This window comes from Drosophila obscura, unplaced genomic scaffold, assembly GCF_018151105.1.
Source record: "Drosophila obscura isolate BZ-5 IFL unplaced genomic scaffold, ASM1815110v1 contig_46, whole genome shotgun sequence".
Lineage (NCBI taxonomy): Eukaryota > Metazoa > Arthropoda > Insecta > Diptera > Drosophilidae > Drosophila > Drosophila obscura.
Window position 1 is genome coordinate 1546583 of NW_024542835.1, and position 18732 is coordinate 1565314.

The 18732-nt window shown below is 46.8% G+C and overlaps 4 protein-coding genes across 8 annotated transcripts; 2 read left to right on the forward strand and 2 right to left on the reverse strand.

Moving 5' to 3' along the window:
* Nucleotides 1-494: 494 nt before the first annotated feature.
* LOC111075779 (glucose-6-phosphate 1-epimerase) lies at nucleotides 495-6626 on the reverse strand. 3 transcript variants are annotated; one of them, XM_022369259.2, is made up of 8 exons: nucleotides 6064-6626; nucleotides 4501-4552; nucleotides 2441-2499; nucleotides 2224-2380; nucleotides 1812-2149; nucleotides 1583-1734; nucleotides 1292-1365; nucleotides 495-1229 (listed from the first exon to the last, which is right to left on the reverse strand). In XM_022369259.2, exons 1-7 carry the CDS (start codon nucleotides 6137-6139, stop codon nucleotides 1318-1320), a joined length of 882 nt encoding a protein of 293 aa, XP_022224951.1. In that variant the 5' UTR covers nucleotides 6140-6626; the 3' UTR covers nucleotides 495-1229; nucleotides 1292-1317. The 3 variants fall into 3 exon arrangements, with proteins under 3 accessions (XP_022224951.1, XP_022224950.1, XP_022224949.1); XM_022369258.2 differs by having other exon boundaries at nucleotides 495-1365; nucleotides 6064-6625; XM_022369257.2 differs by lacking the exon at nucleotides 495-1229 and having other exon boundaries at nucleotides 1335-1503.
* Nucleotides 6627-6959: 333 nt separating this feature from the next.
* LOC111075778 (mitogen-activated protein kinase p38b) lies at nucleotides 6960-8898 on the forward strand. Its single transcript, XM_022369256.2, has one exon. It carries the CDS (start codon nucleotides 7230-7232, stop codon nucleotides 8325-8327), a length of 1098 nt encoding a protein of 365 aa, XP_022224948.2. The 5' UTR covers nucleotides 6960-7229; the 3' UTR covers nucleotides 8328-8898.
* On the reverse strand, nucleotides 8523-9935 carry LOC111075780 (protein FRA10AC1). Of its 2 annotated transcripts, none has more exons than XM_041595209.1 (3): nucleotides 9841-9935; nucleotides 9292-9707; nucleotides 8523-9231 (listed from the first exon to the last, which is right to left on the reverse strand). In XM_041595209.1, the coding sequence occupies exons 1-3, from the start codon at nucleotides 9851-9853 to the stop codon at nucleotides 8893-8895; spliced, it is 768 nt and encodes a 255-aa protein (XP_041451143.1). In that variant the 5' UTR covers nucleotides 9854-9935; the 3' UTR covers nucleotides 8523-8892. The 2 variants fall into 2 exon arrangements, with proteins under 2 accessions (XP_041451143.1, XP_041451142.1); XM_041595208.1 differs by having other exon boundaries at nucleotides 9292-9708; nucleotides 9836-9899.
* Nucleotides 9936-9948: 13 nt separating this feature from the next.
* LOC111075773 (ATP-binding cassette sub-family A member 2) lies at nucleotides 9949-18551 on the forward strand. Of its 2 annotated transcripts, XM_022369249.2 has the most exons (15): nucleotides 9955-10294; nucleotides 11404-11527; nucleotides 11581-11781; nucleotides 11858-12328; nucleotides 12398-12550; nucleotides 12628-12806; nucleotides 12861-13077; nucleotides 13146-13446; nucleotides 13512-13824; nucleotides 13893-14044; nucleotides 14112-14298; nucleotides 14474-14708; nucleotides 15122-15745; nucleotides 15807-16800; nucleotides 16855-18551. In XM_022369249.2, the coding sequence occupies exons 1-15, from the start codon at nucleotides 10112-10114 to the stop codon at nucleotides 17312-17314; spliced, it is 4794 nt and encodes a 1597-aa protein (XP_022224941.2). In that variant the 5' UTR covers nucleotides 9955-10111; the 3' UTR covers nucleotides 17315-18551. The 2 variants fall into 2 exon arrangements, 1 of the variants encoding a protein (XP_022224941.2); XR_002607973.2 differs by lacking the exons at nucleotides 15807-16800; nucleotides 16855-18551 and adding an exon at nucleotides 14903-15051 and having other exon boundaries at nucleotides 9949-10294; nucleotides 15122-15198.
* Nucleotides 18552-18732: the final 181 nt, after the last annotated feature.

An 18732-nucleotide genomic window follows, 5' to 3' on the forward strand; every position in this document is an offset into this window, starting at 1 on the left:
TGCACGTTGGATATATATCTTTGATTAGATCTTTGATTTACAAGCGATGTGAATAGCCACGCAGACCGAGACTAGCTATGGAATGTAGAAGAAATCGAAATTGAATTTTCGTTTGAAAACTCCCCGCGAAGCTTAGAATATCCCGAAGGCTTATGGGAGAGATTGCAGAAAATTCTGATGGGACGTTTTGCTTGCGTGATGTGATACAACTATGTGCATATATACTGAATGTTTTATCCTTTATCCCGCCCTTTTATAAGTAGCATCTACATAAGGTGCTCTCCTATGCTTCGCCTGCAGCTACATAGTGTCCGCATTTCGGTTGTAATCGGTCTTTAACTGACATCGTCTTGAATCGAATTTTACAGAAAAAGTTTTTGTCTTACTCTTTGCGAACATAGGCTATGTTATACTATCTAGTGAGTAGATAGTAAAAATTCTTGTTTGCTTAACAAATATTCTTAAACGACACGGATGTACATACATACATACATATATTTATAGATGGTTTATTTTATAAATTGGCATAGATAATTGCTATTAGTATTTTACATTGATTAAACTTAAAAAATATAAGTACGTTTTCTATATTCAACCGTATACAAGTTTATCAATTGGAAGCCAACACATTAGTTTAACTTTAGTTAATGCAAGTGCCCATTTAGTGGGTCTTTTGGAGAGCGTCAAGCCATATCAGAATACAATTGGGGAAGACCATGCCTTTTCTTCTGTTCTTTCTTCCGACTTTAATGAAACCGAACTATCCGTACCACCATACACTTGTGAAAGACTAGAAGGACTCACATAAATTATGGTCCATCATCTATACGAGTGTGTATAATTCCCTAAAGCATTGCATTTCTAAGACGCGAAAAATCTCAGGCTAAACACATATAGGGCGCCGTCACTTCCAGATCCGAAGGCCCGGCATAGCCAAAGGAATGCACATATATTTTAGGGCTGGGAATGCTGAAACTTCCCATTTACGATAAATGTGAAGTCGGTTCCAAGTAGGCACGAAATAAGGATGGAACACCACGAGTAGGTTAGGAAGTACTTTCACTTTGATTTCTTTGCACAAAACATTGCTATTGCTATTACTAGAGAAGGATTTACGATTACTTAAGATGTACTAGGTTAGATTCTAAATTCCATGCGGGAACAACCAAACTGTGTTCTATCTCTCCCGTTGCCTCTGCATCCTGCTTCTATCCTTGCCTGTCCTCCACCTTTGGGGAGGGGAGGATCTCCGTGAAAAAGTGCGCTTTAAGTTTGTTGCGAATCGGTTTACCTCAGGGGGTTCCGATTCTTCAAACGCTAGCGATTCCTTTTGGTTTTGCGACTGACATTCCCCTCGATGATGATCTGCGCAAGCAAAGTAAACAATTTCATTTGTCATGAGGAGGTGTAAGCGAGTACGGGAGATGGCTATGGGCGGGACTTGGACTTCTTTCTTGATTTCTTGGGTGCATTAATTACTAGTTCATAGGGACACTTGAATTGCTGTGCGTTAGGGGATGGGATGTGGGATTTAGGATTCAAAGTTCAGGATTCACGTTAAGCATTCCACCGATTGTTCTACCTGAAGGATCTGGCTGGCCTCGAACGCTGTGCCCGGAAGCAGGATGACGGGAGAGGTCACATTGCCCGCCTCCACGCAGAGCATGTTGGGGAACTCGTCATCGCCAAAGTCGCTCATCTCGCGCGATCGATCGATCCAGGGATTCCAAATGACTGGACAGATTAAATATAAAATATATAGATATAGGAATAATTTCAAAGATTCCTTCGGTCCTGTCCGTTCGACTCACCTGTGTCGGGGAAATTGTACTTGTGCAGTCTCATCTTCCGGCCGGAGACCACGTTGGTGATGACGTGCTCCTGCGGTGTGTGCTGGTAGATTCGATCGGTCCACTCGTTGACGGTTACCACCTCGCGCCCCTCCTGGTACAGGGCGTTCTCCCGCGTCTTGTCGATGAAGTGGCAGCCGTGCAGGCCCGTGATCTGGCAGCGGCGCACATCTGGAACCTTCAAATAGGTGTGCAGCAGCATGTTGAAGGAGAAGCTCAGCTCTTTGCTCGGGTTGTAGACGCCAATGTGGAAGTGGAGTTCCTTCTCGCGCAGAATGAGGCGGTAGGTGATGCGAAACCTACTCGTACGTTACAAGGGGGGGGTAACAGAGTCAGATCAAACATGAATCTCTTGGATCTAGCGACGACCTACTGGTAGTTCCAGATGGAGCGCGTGAACTCGTTGTCCATCAACGAGAATATGGCCTCGACGTCGCCGTTGTGCAGCCTATCCGGCGCCCGCTCCAGATGCCAACGCGTGATTCTGGCGAATCCATGCTGTGGCCCAAAGGACCAAGGGCCAAACTGAGCTGCAAGATCAAGGGAAATGCTTATGATACAGGACAGCTCCTGTCACCTTCCGAACTTACGAAAGACAAAGGGAATCCCGCCACGTATCGCCTTCTTGCCATCGAATGAGGCCAGCTTGCTGCAAGGAAAACGGAGAAGGAAGAGTCGATTAATTCGGTAAGAGCTACTCGAAAATATTTCAGCCATAAAAACGCTAGCAGACAGCGACGGTCTCGGGCGCAGACATTCAGAAATTCAGAAATGCTATTAGCAGAAAAAAGTGTCTGGCAAAATGCTCCTTGCCCCTTTTTTCATGTTTTTTTTAGTTTTGTTTTGTTTCTTGTTTTTTCCCTGGCTACCGATGCTGGCGACGACGGTGCCCGGAGTCGAGTCTGGACCTGCTTTGCTTTTCTTCCCAGCTAATTTGCCGGCGCATCCATCAAGCAGCTCAGTTCAGCTCCTCTGCTGCTTCTGTGCATCATTTGTGAGCTCCTTCAGTTGTGGAAAGCATTTGACATGGCAATTGTCATTAATATTCGAGTTTAGAGTTGGGGATTTGGTGCAGGGAGGGGGAGGTGTTTCGATGCATATATACTATATATTACACAGTGAGTGACGAAATAATTCCACCAAGTCCAACTTGAACGAACATTTATACTCTTTAAATTTAGTATTCCTTTATATTTGTAGATGAATCTAACAGACACAGCCTTGCTATACCCTCGCGGATGAGGGTATGTATTAAGATATTTACATTTATATTTTTCTAAAGATATTCCAGTAAAAATCAACAGGCTGTAGGTTTGCTCTTTCATATTATATCCGAATCGGATAACTACTATGAAGCTTACATTCCATTTTTGTTAGGGAATACCTAGACAACAACTCGCAATTCCCAAGTTAAAACTCTTGTTATTAATAAATAATAATAATATCTCTTTAGAGTGACATCATAAAAGTAATTCCAGTGCGTACAAGTCTGAGCTTAAGCTGCAAATACTTTTGTTAATCAGTGTATGGAGGTATTCTCGGATTTTAGGAGTTTTTGTTTGGCAAGTTTTTCGTTTCTTTTCATTTGAAATCGTAGAATGTATTTAAATGTTCTCTGATAGCACCAGGAAACTATTGTAATTCATTTAGTTTTCAGCTTCATCCTTCCATTGCCATGGCCCCCAATGCCGGGTGTTTTTAGTGGGTTTCCAAATGCGACTGAGAGCCACAAAAACAGTCGAAAAGTAGCGACAGAGCAGTCGACGAAAACGGGGGAAAACGAAAGGAGTGAGCGAGAGCGAGAAGCCAAAGCTTGTCCGTGCTTTATGTGTGTGTCTGTGTGGGAGTAGCAGCTGTGTGCGTGTGAGCAACAAAAAGCAATACACCGCACGAAAGTGGGTCCAAGTATACGATAATTGAGAATGGAAGTTTACGCGTTTGCTCCACTGTGCCGGCAAATGTGCATGGGTGCGGAGAGGGGAATGGCGTGAGGTGAGAACAGAGCAGAGCTGCAGTGGGGACTTATCGATCTAGCTCTGCCGCGCCAAAAACTCCATTCATAAAAACTTGCACATTGTTTTGCCACAACGTGGCCGAGAAGGAGTGGACTGGGAGAGGGAGGGCGGAGAGAGAATACAGAACAGCAGTAGGCAGCAGCAACAGTGCGAAAAAAGAGGCCCCATAATGGAGAAGGAGGGGGATAGCTGCCTCCCCGGCGCTGCTGTCCACTGTTTGAATGCAAGCGGCAGTGCAGTGCATTCCCTATCCGTTCCATTCCCTTCTGTTTTGGTTCGGTTCGGTTCGTTGATTCGACGTTTGGGGCCGTCGCTCGGTCCCGACATGTTTTTTGTTGGGTGTCATACAAAAACATTTTGCCGCCAAACAGAATGGCTAAGGCTGCTCCCGCTCCTCTGCGCTTCCCTTCCCTTCCCGCTCTCCGTTCACGTCCTTTGTGGCCAGTTCTCCTTTTTCCCTCTCCTCCCCCGGTGCGGTGTGAGTTGGAAACTTTGCAAATCACTTTTTTGGTTGCATGACCAGCGCATACCGTGGGCTTGCGTAAGTTCGAGCTTAAAGTCGGGCCGCTCGGGCGTATGAGCGATGCGATGCGATGCTTAAAGAGTGCGACCGAGGGTTCTTTGGGTTTACTCACCTAACGAACAACTGCTCCTGGTTGTTCACTCGCCAGGAGACAACTGTGGCACCTGCAAAGGAGATTCAGATATGTTAAATATTTATTAATTATTTTTCAATGTTAGTCTGGGATAAATGTATTCTATTAGGCTTAGATTGGCCTGAGAATGAGAGTCATCCATGTTAAACGACTGATCTGCACATAACAGAGCGGGCAAGAGTCTGAGGAGGCATATCAATGAATGGAATGAATCGAAGATGGATCAACTGTGGCAACAACTACAGCAACATCTACGGCAACGGCAGCCAACTGCAGTGGCCCAAGTACATGTGTGCGTCACTTCTAACCCACATACCCAGACCCAGACTCACACATACAGCCCGAAGTACTCTTAGCTGGCCTGCAAGTGAACTGGCTGAGACTGACTGAGACTGACTGGAGACGAGCGAGACAGCCGAGGCAGCCGCAGAGGCATACGCTCTGGTACAGTTAAATCTTGCTTGGCATCGCTTTGGCTCTGGCTGTAGCATGGATGTGGATGTGGCCTACGGCCAATTGGTGGGTGCACACTTGAAGGGTGCGTGGGCGGCTCTGCTGACGTGACTGCTGTTCCCAAAACTCTCTTTAGGCTGGCCCCAATGTTTGATGAGATTGGTTGAGCCAGAGCCAGAGCCACAGATTCGACGGTTCGGCGATTCGGATTCCCAGATTTAGGAAACAAACAAGTGGAGTTTGTCCAAAGCGCACTCAAAAACTTGTCGACAACGGATCGTTCATATGGCAGTACCGTCGCTAGGTTCTGTCGCTGTCGGTGCCAACTGTGCTGTGTCTCTGTCTGTTGCTCAAACTACGACGACGAACCCGACGTGGGTAGGCCAGACAGAGCGAGTCGTAATTGTTGAAAGTACTCTGGGTACACACATAGGTGCACATATGTACGTATGTATGTACATACTCGCATAGATAGGTATACACATACCTATGTGTACTATATAGACGAATATATGCACATATATAACGCCTAATCGAAATTTTCTGCGAGTAGGAGCCGCTGCCAAAGCCGGGGCTGAAACTGAAGCTGATCTCGTCGTCTGCAGCAACTGCTACCCCAACCCGTTACGTTACCCCCAACAGCTCTCTGGTCTTTTCGCTCGGTGCTGATCGCGGGATCTTGGCCGATAAGATAGCCTTCTGGAAATCTAATTGAAAGCTCTCTCAAGAGTGGAGCACCAAAGCAGCACATCGACAAGGTTGTTTTCGGTACAAACTGATAACCTCTAGAGGTCGCCTCGGTGGGCAGAACGAATACTACGTCAATGGGGGCGGCAAAACGGGTTTTAACTCTGGAACTCCACATAAAACGAAAGTCTATAAAATGCTTGCCAAAAGAGTTCTGTTCCGACTGTTCCAGCTAATCATGCGCTAAAAATAACGCCAACGACTCTGGCGAGGCGTCAAACAGATATTGCAGAATCGGCGCTGATTGTTGCTCTTTCCAGTTGTTGCTTTTTTTGTGTGTTTGGTTAATTATGATTAATTGTGGCTTTTCGATGGCCCTCCGTCCCGTCCCGTAGCGCTTACCATGCAAGTTGATGGTGCAGGTCGTATTATTGCCACGATCCAAAACGACGACGCTGGTGGCGGCCATTGCGGCCATATTTGTTTTGTGCACTAACGGTTTTTTACTTGATCTCGTACTGTTCCTTCGCAGGGTGTAACTGTTGTCTCTGGGCTGTGTTGTGTTTATTTGTTGTTAACTGTAACTTTCCAGCATGTAACGCCAGGTTATCTGGATTCGAATTTGAAATGGCCTCTCGACCGGATTGCTGAGCTGAGTGTCGATTGAACTTTAATTTGCGCATTTACATAATGTTTGCAAAAATTATTCTGCACACAAAGCCAGCCCAGCGCTCACACTCACACGGCTACACAAGCGCGCCCCACACAACACAACACCAAGCACACAGTGGAGGATTACTGAGGAGGGGGAGGAGGAGCTCGTACTGAACGCAGCTTGAGTTTTTGTCAATGAACAAATATACGTGAAAAAAACTCGTGCAAAAAACGTTGCTACGCGGCGTGGCGTTATCCGAGCTTGATGTTGCGGAGACAGTTTCCCGATTGAAACTAATACCGGTTCCACTAGGGCACATACTCTCGTCGGATGGCGCGAATGACACGCGCAGAGACCATTCACATTTTAAACTTCGAAATCGTCGCTCTTTCCGTTAAAAACTATTTGAAAAACTGAAAAAAGAACTTTTATGTCTTATCATATAAAGAATTAATTTGGCATTTAGATAAAATAATTTGTACCAAAAAAAAAAATTGGGCTGGAAATTCTTCTAAAACAATACTCACTGTATTTATTGTTAAATAACTCATAACGAGCACATAAACGCCAAAATGAGCGAACAGCTGATGCTGCTATCGATAGCTTACGTAGAAAAATGTTCGACTATTTATAATTTTTTCTCTAATATATTGTAAACGCAGTGCCCACTAAGCTTTATTTTACCTATTATCTTACAAAATACGCATTTGTTTTAAGCGAATTCATATATTACGTGTAGTGTACTAACAACCCCACCCCTTATCCTACTGATTACTCATTTGCAGCAATGTTGAGGCAGAGCAGTGTGAACCTCAGATAACATTACATACGAAGAAGAAGAAGAACTACTAAAAAAGAATCGAGCGAAAAAAACGGGTTAAAATAAAAGAAGAGAAGCCACAAATCCAGCGAAATGTCACGAAAAATGCCGAAGTTCTACAAGCTGGACATAAATCGCACGGAGTGGGAGATTCCGGAGACATACCAAAGCCTTCAGCCCGTCGGGCAGGGCGCCTACGGACAGGTGTGCAAAGCCGTTGTCCGGGGAACCAGCACAAAGGTAGCGATAAAGAAACTGGCACGGCCCTTTCAGTCAGCCGTGCACGCTAAGCGAACGTACCGTGAGCTGCGTCTACTGAAGCACATGGAGCACGAGAATGTGATCGGTCTCCTGGACGTTTTCCATCCCGGACAGCCCGCCGACTCGCTGGACCAGTTCCAACAGGTGTACATGGTGACGCATCTCATGGACGCGGACTTAAACAACATTATACGCACGCAGAAGTTGTCCGACGATCACGTTCAGTTCCTGATATACCAGATCTTAAGAGGCTTGAAGTATATTCACAGTGCCGGGGTGATCCATCGCGATCTGAAACCGTCCAACATCGCGGTGAACGAGGACTGCGAGCTGCGCATCTTGGATTTTGGTCTGGCACGACCCGCAGAAAGCGAGATGACTGGCTATGTGGCCACGAGATGGTATCGGGCACCGGAAATCATGCTCAACTGGATGCACTACAACAAGACGGTGGACATTTGGTCAGTGGGCTGCATAATGGCCGAGCTCTTGACCGGACGCACCCTCTTTCCCGGCACCGATCACATTCATCAGCTGAACCTGATCATGGAGGTGCTGGGCACGCCGGCGGAGGAGTTCATGAGCCGCATCTCGTCGGAGAGTGCCAGAAACTACATACGCTCGCTGCCAGTGATGCCGCGACGGAACTTCCGAGACATCTTCCGTGGGGCCAATCCGCTGGCGATCGACCTGCTGGAGAAGATGCTGGAGCTGGATGCCGACCAGCGCATCACTGCCGAGCAGGCGCTGGCCCATCCCTATATGGAGAAGTACCATGACCCCACTGACGAGCAGACAGCGGCCTTGTACGACCAGAGCTTCGAGGAGAACGAGCTGCCCGTGGAAAAGTGGAGGGAAATGGTGTTCACCGAGGTGCAAGCCTTCAGGCCCACTCAGGCCTTCGCCGAGCTCCTTCCGAAGGATCCATAAATCAAATCCCTACAACGATGCTATTCTTTTAGATCAGTCGCAACACCTAGTTCAAGCGGATGTGCTCAATCGTGATTTTTGTATTCATCGAATGTAAACAGTCAAGGATATTTATCTTAAAGTGTTTTTTTCTCCAGTTTATATTTAGATTAACGTCGAGCGTTGCTAGGGTTGAAACGAAACGAACCGAACAAATGAAACGAATGAATGAGAATGTATTTTCGAACCTGCATCGTATCCGACTTGCATTCGATCAATAAACAGATTGCGATTGAACTCTAGGTACACAAAGCACACACTATATATTGTATAAAAAAAAACAGAGTTAGAGTCACAGCCTTACTGTCCAGTTCAACTTTTTGGTGTTGGTTTTAACAAATAATTGTGAATAGTCTTGTAAATGTAAATGTGAGAGTGTATGTACATGCGGGAAAGTCCAGAAAATACACGATGAGATGTATGTATGCATGTACATCTTAGTCTATAAGCGAGCGCATCTCGCGGCCAGTAACTTTAAAAAGATCACTAGTGTCTACGTTGAATCAAAATAAACGTGCTATCTATTTTACATTAGAAGGTCTTCCAGATAGCTTTCGAATTCTTGCTCCCTGGAGGGTTGTTCCTTGCTGAGATCGGGCTGTTCGAGCCAAATCCGGTCGTCCGCGGTGGAAGTGGGTTCCTCAGCATCAATGTTCAATGTTTCCTGATCTGCTTTTGGCACCGCAGGCTCTTCCTCTTTCTTACCCTCCTTCTCTTCCCCATCCTCGGCCGTATTATCCAGTTTACGTCGCTTGTTCCGTCTCCCAGCTCTGCGCTCATCCTTCTCCCTACGTCTCTGCTTTTTGTGCTCGTTCTTCTTGGTGCGGTAGTTGAGTTGCTCCGTGTGCGTGGGACAAAGCCGTAACTGCGAGAGTGCATTGCTTATATACGTATATACAGACATATCTGATATATCAGATCCTACCTTAACCAGAGCATTCATGGGCACACCGTGCTCGATGTACTTGAAGTTCACCTCCCAGCTGCGCAGATCGGTCCGCTCCACACAGTGTCGGCTCCCGCACTGGAATTGACCTGTTCCGTCCACAACTTCATGCTCGGTCCGCCAGCGGAGGGCTATCTTGTTTTCCTTGTAGCGAGTCAAGTCCGCAATGCAGTATTCCTTGAATAGTTTCTTGTAGTAGCGCAATGCCAATCGTTGCTCCCAGCTCAATTCGCAGTCGACTTCATCGTCCTCCCACAGAAAGCGGTGGTTCTCCCGGATTACATCGATGTCGCGCTTGTGCTTGCGCGACTCGCTCTCGGCGGCGGTGTTCAGGACATAGTGGTTTAAAATATAGTTGTGGCGCTCTTTGTCGCTCAATTTGTTTAAATTTATGGCCCCCCCCCCCCGCCCCCCCCCCCCCCCCCCCCCCCCCCCCCCCCCCCCCCCCCCCCCCCCCCCCCCCCCCCCGGGGCGCGCCCTCGTCTTCGATGGTTCCGCCAAAGGTTGGCCCGTTTAAAAGGAAAAATAGCTGTGAGCTCATTTTGTTTTTCCTTTACGAATGCGATAGTTACAGACCCACCCTATCGATGTATCGATATGTATCGGCATATGCGTAAATTTTTTGCGATAAAGAATTCGGTGCAACACTTTTTACAAATATACGTATATACTCCAATATTCGCCTGCCGCTGCAGGGAGGGGTTAAAACTAACGATAAGATTGCAATAAAGTTGACGCCCACGAAAAAAAACTGGAAAAAGTAATAGACTGGTTGAAAGCTGATTGTAGTGGAACAACAATGGCTTGTAGTTGCAGCCCCTTGTTCTTTGTGTTTCTGCGCAAAAACTTTCTATACTTGCGATTCAATTTGGTGCCTTTATTGTGCATCTTCATTGGGTCAGCGGCAGTGCTCTGTGGATACTTGCACTGGTCGGTAAAGCCTGTGAAGCACAATTTGGAAGAGTTCGAGCCAAAGGACTATGTGAGTAGATAATAAGTTCACAAAGAAAGTACATACATATGTAGTACATATGTACATATTACCCAGTGGACCAAAACTTCGTAAACGATATCGCAAACCATACAGTATATAGATGTGCCAGTTCATACAACGAAAGGGGCGCAGCTGAGCTTGCAGCGAACGTTCCCAGATCTTCGGCTATGGGAATGGCCGCGTTCGGTTTCGGCAGCTAAAAATTATTCTATGCAATGCATAGTATGCATACAATCATATATTTTGGAGTGTACACGTACACAACACATGCATGCTTGCTGCCAGTCGGCTCGTGTGCCGTCATGAGCCGATCGCGGCCATTCCCAAAGCCGAAGATCGGGGAACGTACTCTGCAAACTTATCTGCGCCCCTTTCGTTGTATGAACTGGCACATCTATATACTGTATGGTTAGTGCCTCTGATCGGCATCGGGGTTTCCATGTCCTCACAGCCAGAAGCAGTTGGGAATTATAAACCTATCTTACTGCTACCCAAGAACACTGAATAGTTTCAGCTCCAGTTTTCACTCATTATTAATTCCGTTTGCGATAATTTTGCGCGACTTTAGTCGACGCTTGGTTTGAGTACAATAAATGCTCTTCTAAGTCCGTCTCGAACATTTGGCGATACTTTACCGGTAGCTAGCTATTTTCCCGTTATGTTTTACTTTCCTGTCAATTTTTCACTCAATTTTAAGCCCGTTTGCGTAATTTTGCGAGACTAAACGTCCCCTGGTTTTGTCCGCTCAATGTCTTTTTTAGTCCGCCTGCGAACATTTAGCGAGTTTACCGGTGGCTAGCTATTTTCTCCGTTATGTTTTACTTCTTGTTCATTCACTCATTTTAAGGCCGTTTGCAATAGTGCGATACTAAACGCTTAGGTTTTTGTCCGCTAAATGCTCTTTTTTGAGTCCACTTGCGGACATTGAGCGAGGCTTCAGTAACAACTCACGGATTTTTATCATTTCTAAGTCCGTTTACGAACATTTTGCGATAGTTCCGCTTTACTATCGTCTTGTGGTCCACTGGGTGGTACATACATATATGTACAGTCGTGTGAGTGGATTGAAATTTAATCGCAATATTTCTTTTGTTTAGGTTACTCTCAAACAACTTTACTTTCCCGCAAACGACTTTGACTATGTATATTTTGCACCCAGCACTAATAATGTCGATGATATTATGGACAGGGTGCGACAGGAGCTGGAAATCCCCGCAGAGCGTAAGTTTGAATGGAATCTGCCGATCAGGAATCCACCCAAATCTCTCTCGCAGGTTTTCGTATCTACAACAGTAGCGTCTATATGCAGCTGGACATGGAGCAGAACTGCCTGGGCAACTGTTTTGCCATCAACTTTAATCAAGTGCCCAGCCGTGGCTCCGGTGGAATGTTCAAATATAGTTTAAGCTCCAATCAAATGCGCATTTCGCCCAAGAAACAATACGTAAACGACGAAGAGATCAATCATCAGAAGGGTGCGTACATTGTTGATCGAGTTGTTCTTTCTTCAGATGGTTTAACGAACTCTCCCTTTGTCATGCCCTCTTTCAGATGATGACGACTACATACGGGCGGGTTTTCTCACGCTGCAGCACATACTGGACCGCCAGTATATGAAGTATCAGGAACTGGACCCCAACTATGAGCTCCTGCTTAGTTCCATGCCCAACCTGGAGGTTAGCAGCATGGACAGCCATCGTCTGACCTTCTTTGGCACACTGTGCAGCATCCTCTTCAATGTCGTTCTACTGAGCACTTTTGTTGTCCCCTTTGTGGAGGAGAAACAGAACGGACTCAAGGAGTTTCTGAATCTAGTCACTCCCATGAGTTTCCTGAACGGTCTCACCTTCTTTCTCATTCGCTTTGTCTGCTATGCAGCGCTCCTGCTGTTCGTCCTTACCGCCGCCTACTTCTACAAGGCTCTGGGCCTGATTGGCTTTGTTTACGTCGCTGTATTGTATCTGCTTTACATATTGGCCACCATGTCATATTCGTACTTAATCTCTGTTTGCTTTCACTCAGGTAAGGACTGCCCTGCGATCAGTCACACAGAACGCTCCATCCATCTGCTTTCTCCATTATCATTTGCAGTGTTCTATGCGAAAATTGGCGGCCTGGTGATGCTGATCATTCCTTACGTGTTCAGTTTTGTTCGCAGCTGGGTGACCTCTTTGGCCTTTTTCCTGTTCAGCACCAATGCCTTCCTCGAGGGCTTGGATGTGTTCCAGACCTTCTCCAACAAACGTAGGCATCTCAACCAGCAGCAGCAGCCTTCTCTTGACCTTTCTTTCCTAACAATCCGCTCTATTGTTTTTATACAGATCGCCACTTTGGGGGTGCGGACCTCTTCCGGGAGATCAAAGACGGCTCCAGCCGCATGTTTTGGATCTACTGTGTACTCATTGCTCAATCCCTCATCTACGCTCTGCTCTACAACTACATGGCCTGTGTTTTTCCCGGTCCTGGGGGACTAAAGCGTCCTTTTCTGTTCTTCCTGGATGTAAGTGTGGCATATTATATCATTTAAAAGGCTAACTTGATTCCCCAATTGCAGCCCACTACGTACAAGAAGCGACAACGCAACGAGTACACAACTGCACCGCGCGGAACCCATGCCATCATCATCTCGGAACTATGCAAGAAGTTCCAGACAAGCAAGCGCGAAACTCTTATTTCGGACAATCTAAATATGACGATCAACAACAAGGAGATAACGGTTCTACTGGGTCACAACGGCGCCGGCAAGACAACGATGATGAACATGATTATGGGTACGATCAATGATTCTTCATCTATTCAGGATCCATCAGATACTGATCCTCCTCTTGGACTTGTTTAGGTCTGGTTCCGAAGGATGCCGGCAAGATTGTTGTCTGCAGCGAGCGCGATGTGGCCTCGTATCGCCACCTGATTGGCTTCTGTCCCCAGCACAGTGTTTTCATGAGCTACATGACGTGCTATCAGCATTTGGAATTCTTTGCCCAGCTGCGCGGGTCTCGCCGCTTGGATGCGCGTCATTGGGCCGATAGCAAGCTGAAAAAACTGGGCCTCAAAGAGAAGCGCGACGAGTATGGGCGCAACTTGTCGGGGGGAATGAAGAGGCGTTTATCGCTGGGCATTGCCATTGCCGGAAACACAAAGTAAGTGGCTGATACTCGTGGAATTTTGCGAAAGCGAGCTAAAAGTGTTCTTGTTCCTTGCTCAGAATTGTGATTCTGGACGAACCCTCTTCTGGACTGGATATCGAGTCACGACGCGAGCTGTGGGACATCCTATTGAATCTGCGCAAGGAGAAGGCCATTCTGATCACCACACATTACATGGAGGAGGCTGAGGTGCTGGGCGACACCATCTGCATCTTGGCCAATGGAAAGCTGCAGAGCACCGGCTCCCCCCTGGAACTAAAGCGTAGATCGGGCATCGGGTACCGCCTAAAGCTTGAAGTCACCGATTTCACATTCCGCGAGCATGAAATAATGAAAATTATACTCGATTACGTCCCGACTGCCCGCGTGCTGGTAAGACTTCACTTGGATGCGCCCTAAATCCAGCGTGTATTGATTGATTTTCCCTGCATTTCCATTAGAATGTGGTGAAGCCCACTGTCGATATTTGCCTGCCGTATGCGTACAAGATGCGTTTTTCGGAAATGCTGCTCAAACTGGAGTCGAAGACAAGTGAGCTGGAAATAAGTACCATTTCCATGACGGATACTACCCTGGAAGATGTTTTCCTACGGTGCGTTAGAGCTGGTCTTGGAGTTACCTCTGTATATCAAATACCTAAACTTTTTACTGCCTTTCAGATGTGCGGGAGAGCAGGACCAAGTGGACACTCCAGACGGCTCTCGGAACGATGCGCCCCTGCTGACAGCGCCCTATAAGCGACTACCCAAGCAGCATGCGCCGCCCAGCACGTGGCAGCTTTGCCTGGCGGTCTTCTACAAGAAGTGGACGTTCCTTGCCAACGAGTGGCTATATGCTGTCATAATGGTAACCACCACAACACACACTGTTCCTAACAGTGATTCAAGCTTCGTGAGGCTACGTGCCTGTACTGTAGTCTGCGCACACAACCAAGCTGAAAAATGCATATTGTACTCGTGCCGACCTCTGCACTAGATTATAACTGAAGTAACGCTTCTTATCTTTACGTTATCCTTAACAGCTGTCCATTCCATTTGTGTGTGTCTTTGGAGCCATTCTCGTGATGCATGCCATGTCTGTGGTTAAGAATGAGGAGGCCCTGCCCCTCAAGCTCAGTCAGATGGGCTCTGGAGTCGTTTACATATACAATCCGACGGGCCATCATGCCCAGGTGGAGCAGCAGCTGCGGCAGCAGATCGAACTTAGTGGACTCACAGCCAAAACGCTGCAGCTACGCGGAAACAGTGTGAAAAATGGTGAGTAGTTTAGGTTAGGTTGAGGCGGCGTTCGGGATCGCCAGGAGCCCGACACACTTAGGCCGGTTTCGTCAGGCTGTGACACCGATTAGATCATCCCATTGTGAGACACTATGTCAGCAGTTATCCCATCAGGATGCTCTTATAAAGTTGGCCCGCGACGTGTAATGCCTTTTTTACCCACCCGTCGACAGATCGAATTGCAACGCCGCGTGATCAATCGTTCGCCCTGCGCCTGCCGAGCTCTTGTTCGCCTGATTGTTATCGAACTGCACTCTAGTTATGGATTTCTATTCCGGTACCGTTCCAAGAACCAAACGCCGCGTGAATGTGGGTGATTCCGGTAATTCGATTGAAAGTCGCGCTGGTTTCATGCATTCCAATGAGTTTATTATAAGTGTATTCTTTTGCAGAGCTCCTGGAACTACAACGCGACAACTTGGCGGATTTCCTCGAACAGGTGGTGGGCGCCATTGACATGTATGGAGGGGGCCGTGGCACTGGAGGAACTCCCCAGATAGAGATATTTTACGCGGGAAACCGCTACCACAGCTCAGTGGAGTTGATAAACTTTCTGGACTCCAGCATGCTAAAGATGGTCAGCCCAGAGTCGGACATTGAGACCACATATGTGCCCATTCGACGCTTCATCAGCGACATCAGTCCCACGCGATTGGAGTACTACGCAGTGATCGTGTCTGTGGGAATGTTCTTCTGCATGTTCTACTTTATTTCGCTGCCTTTCCGAGAGCACGACAACGGCTTTCGCCAGCTGCAGACCATGTCCCGCTACACTTTCTGGCTGTCCACTTTTGTGTTTGACGTCCTGATGCTGGTGCTCCTCTGTGTGGCGCTGTTTGGGCTTCAGAACTGGCTGATGCCGTCGGAGCTCTACTCCACCTCCGAGCTGACAATCATCGCGATGAGCATATTCTTATACGGCTGCAGCTACCTGCCCATTCTGTACTCGCTGGCCAACAACTTCAAGTCCATATCGACGATATCCACCTACCTGCTGCTGATGCTGATTGTGTCCGGTAATATTATCACTCAATTTCCCTTGCCACTGATCTGAATGCCGTTCGTGTGCCCTTCCAGCAATTGCTCCTCTGATCACCTCCAGCAATGCGCAGTCCATGAAACTGCACGAGACCAAGATAGCCTTCCTCTGCTTCCTACCTGACTTTAATCTGAACCACCAGCTGCGCATCATCAATGAGAATTTCATAGCCACGCGGCGCTCTGTACCCGCTCCCCATCTGCTGTCGACGGATACATTCTTTGGCTATGCTATAGCCGTCTGCGTGCTGGTGTTTTCGTTCTTCACGATTGTTTTGGAGCACAAGTACCTGCGCCAAAGGGTTCGCGATGCCGTCTGGATGAACAGCTGCCTGGTCACCCTGAAGAAGAGCAGCTCGACAGGCACCAGTCCTAGCACCCAGCTCACGGTCGTTGATGACTGTGCCAAGGAAGAGAGGCGAGTGGAGGAGCTCATGGGAAATCCGTCGGAGGAGTTTCCCCTGATTGTGAGCAACGTGCGCAAGCGGTACAACAAGAAAGTAGTTGTGGATGGAATCAGCTTTGCCGCCTCTCGAGGCGAGTGCTTCGGCCTCTTGGGCGTGAATGGAGCCGGAAAGACGAGCACATTCCAAATGATTGCCGCCAATCTGGCCCTGGACGGAGGAAGCATACGAATCGATGGCATCGATATTCGAAAAGACGAAGTGGGCTATCGCCATCGCTTCGGCTACTGCCCCCAGTACGATGCCCTGAATAAGTTCATGACCGCCGAACAATGCCTCCACTACATGGCCCTCCTGCGGGGTCTGAGCAGCAGCAGCGAGGGACCGAGTAGTGTGAAATATTGGCTCGAAAAGATGCATCTGACTAAGTACCAGCAGGTCCAGGTGCGGCACTATTCGGGTGGAACAAAGCGCAAACTGCTGGCTGCCATGGCGATGATAGGGGCCCCGAGACTGGTTCTCCTGGACGAGCCCACCACTGGCGTGGATCCCATTTCCAGGCGCTTTCTGTGGCAGTGCATCAAGGAGTTTCAGGGCCAGGAGCGCACAGTGGTGCTCACTTCACACAGGTGGGTAACCGCTGAACATTTCGGATTTCCAATAAATATAATCTTTATTTTCAGCATGGACGAATGCGAGGAGCTGTGTAATCGCCTGGCCATCATGGCCAATGGAAAATTCAAGTGCCTGAACAACATCTGCGCCTTGAAGAGACTGAGCGGCTTTACCATAAAACTTAAGATGAAACTAGACACGGAAACGGAGGAGAACGTGGACACAATCACAAACACCCTGAAGTCACAGTTCGAGGGTCTGGAGCTGCGAGAGAGTCATGCCGGAACCCTAACCTACTTTGTTAGCACACAGGAGAACCTGGTCTATTGGTCGAAGGTATTTAGGATAACCGAGGACCATCTGACCGATAGATTGGGCCACATCGTTGCAGACTATTCGCTGAATGAGTGCACATTGGAAGACATTTTTCTCAAATTCGACAAACAATCGAAGACCCCACCCTCATCGCAAACATCGTCGCGCAGCTCCCCCATCCAGCACAACCCTGACGCGTCTGACTTTGTTTGATTCGGCCCCAAAGGCAGATCCTTTCACTGGAACTGCGCACAAGACTGCCGTCGGGGAAATAGCCAGAAAAAGACTACTAACATGGCCAAATGGTATATATTGCCTTGACTATGTGATTCCCGGTGTTAAGTACCGTCCGCGGATTGAGATGTGGTTCTTAAACTACGGGATGATTTGTACCCGTTTTCATAAAACTCACCTCTTTTCTGCCCTGTCTCTTCAGAAGAGAATAAGTCGGAACTTTCGCTTACTTTTCCCTGACATCGTCCCTTATTTGGAAAGCCTGAAGAGTAAAATTAACCAAATATTCGGTACTGCGGCTTCAGCGGTTTCCTATGAGGTTCTAAGTGTCAATTTACGTGGCACCGAGTATAAAACTCACCTCCTTTCTGCTCTGTCACTCTGGAAAAGAAATAGTCGGGAACTTGTTTTCTAAATTTAGGCGAAGTATTCCGATTGCGACGTACATCTGTAGATATCTCGCATACAATATCCAACACGGCTTTTCATGATTTTTGGTGAACAAATTTGACTTGAAAAATTTGCATAGCATTTCAAAAATTCCGTTCTGCCAATGAATACAGTAGTGTAACCCATGTATGTACTCTATGAGTACCGGGTCCAATGAATCTCACAATAAAAGGCTAATTCTTTAGACGGCAGAAACTTAGGCTCAGCGACTGTCAAATCTGTCGGATTTTTCTACTTAACCTATGTACATAATTTGAAGACTTACACACACGTATATCAAAGATATCAACTTTAACCGACAAAAATAAATCACATCTATTTACACACATATTTTTAAAATATTTTGGAGACAATATTTATTAAACATATTAGCCCCAACGACGATCTTCTAAAATTTGGTTTGCTATACTGTATCGGATACATCAACATTGATAATGAAAAACATACAGCTTACTAGCTCGCTAAGAAACACTATTAACGACCAATTTAAAACGTCAATATATTATCAGTGGAAATAAACATAATTTTTTAAGTTTTTTTCAATAATTTATTTCTTTTTTGATTTTAAGTTGAATTAACAGATATATATTATGGTTTTAGTTTATTAAAAATGTATAGATTTAAGGGCGTAGAAATAACGATATGTAATATTCTAAATTTGAATATTATATACATAATATATATTTTAACACACCACAAAAAATTAAAAGATATTCATACATCCCTTATAATAACTGGATTGCTTCGACCAGAAGGCAACTGAAAATTATTTTCTTCATTATACCCGTACTCGAAGAGTTAAGGGGTATATTAGGTAATCTTTTGGCCTCTCCGAAAGTTCTGCGTCCGCGACCTGAGTGTCTTTTTGCTTTCTGCGCTACGATAGCCCCCCTCAAGATCTGGCACGGGGTTTAACATCCCAAGACGGAGAGAGATATTTGATACTC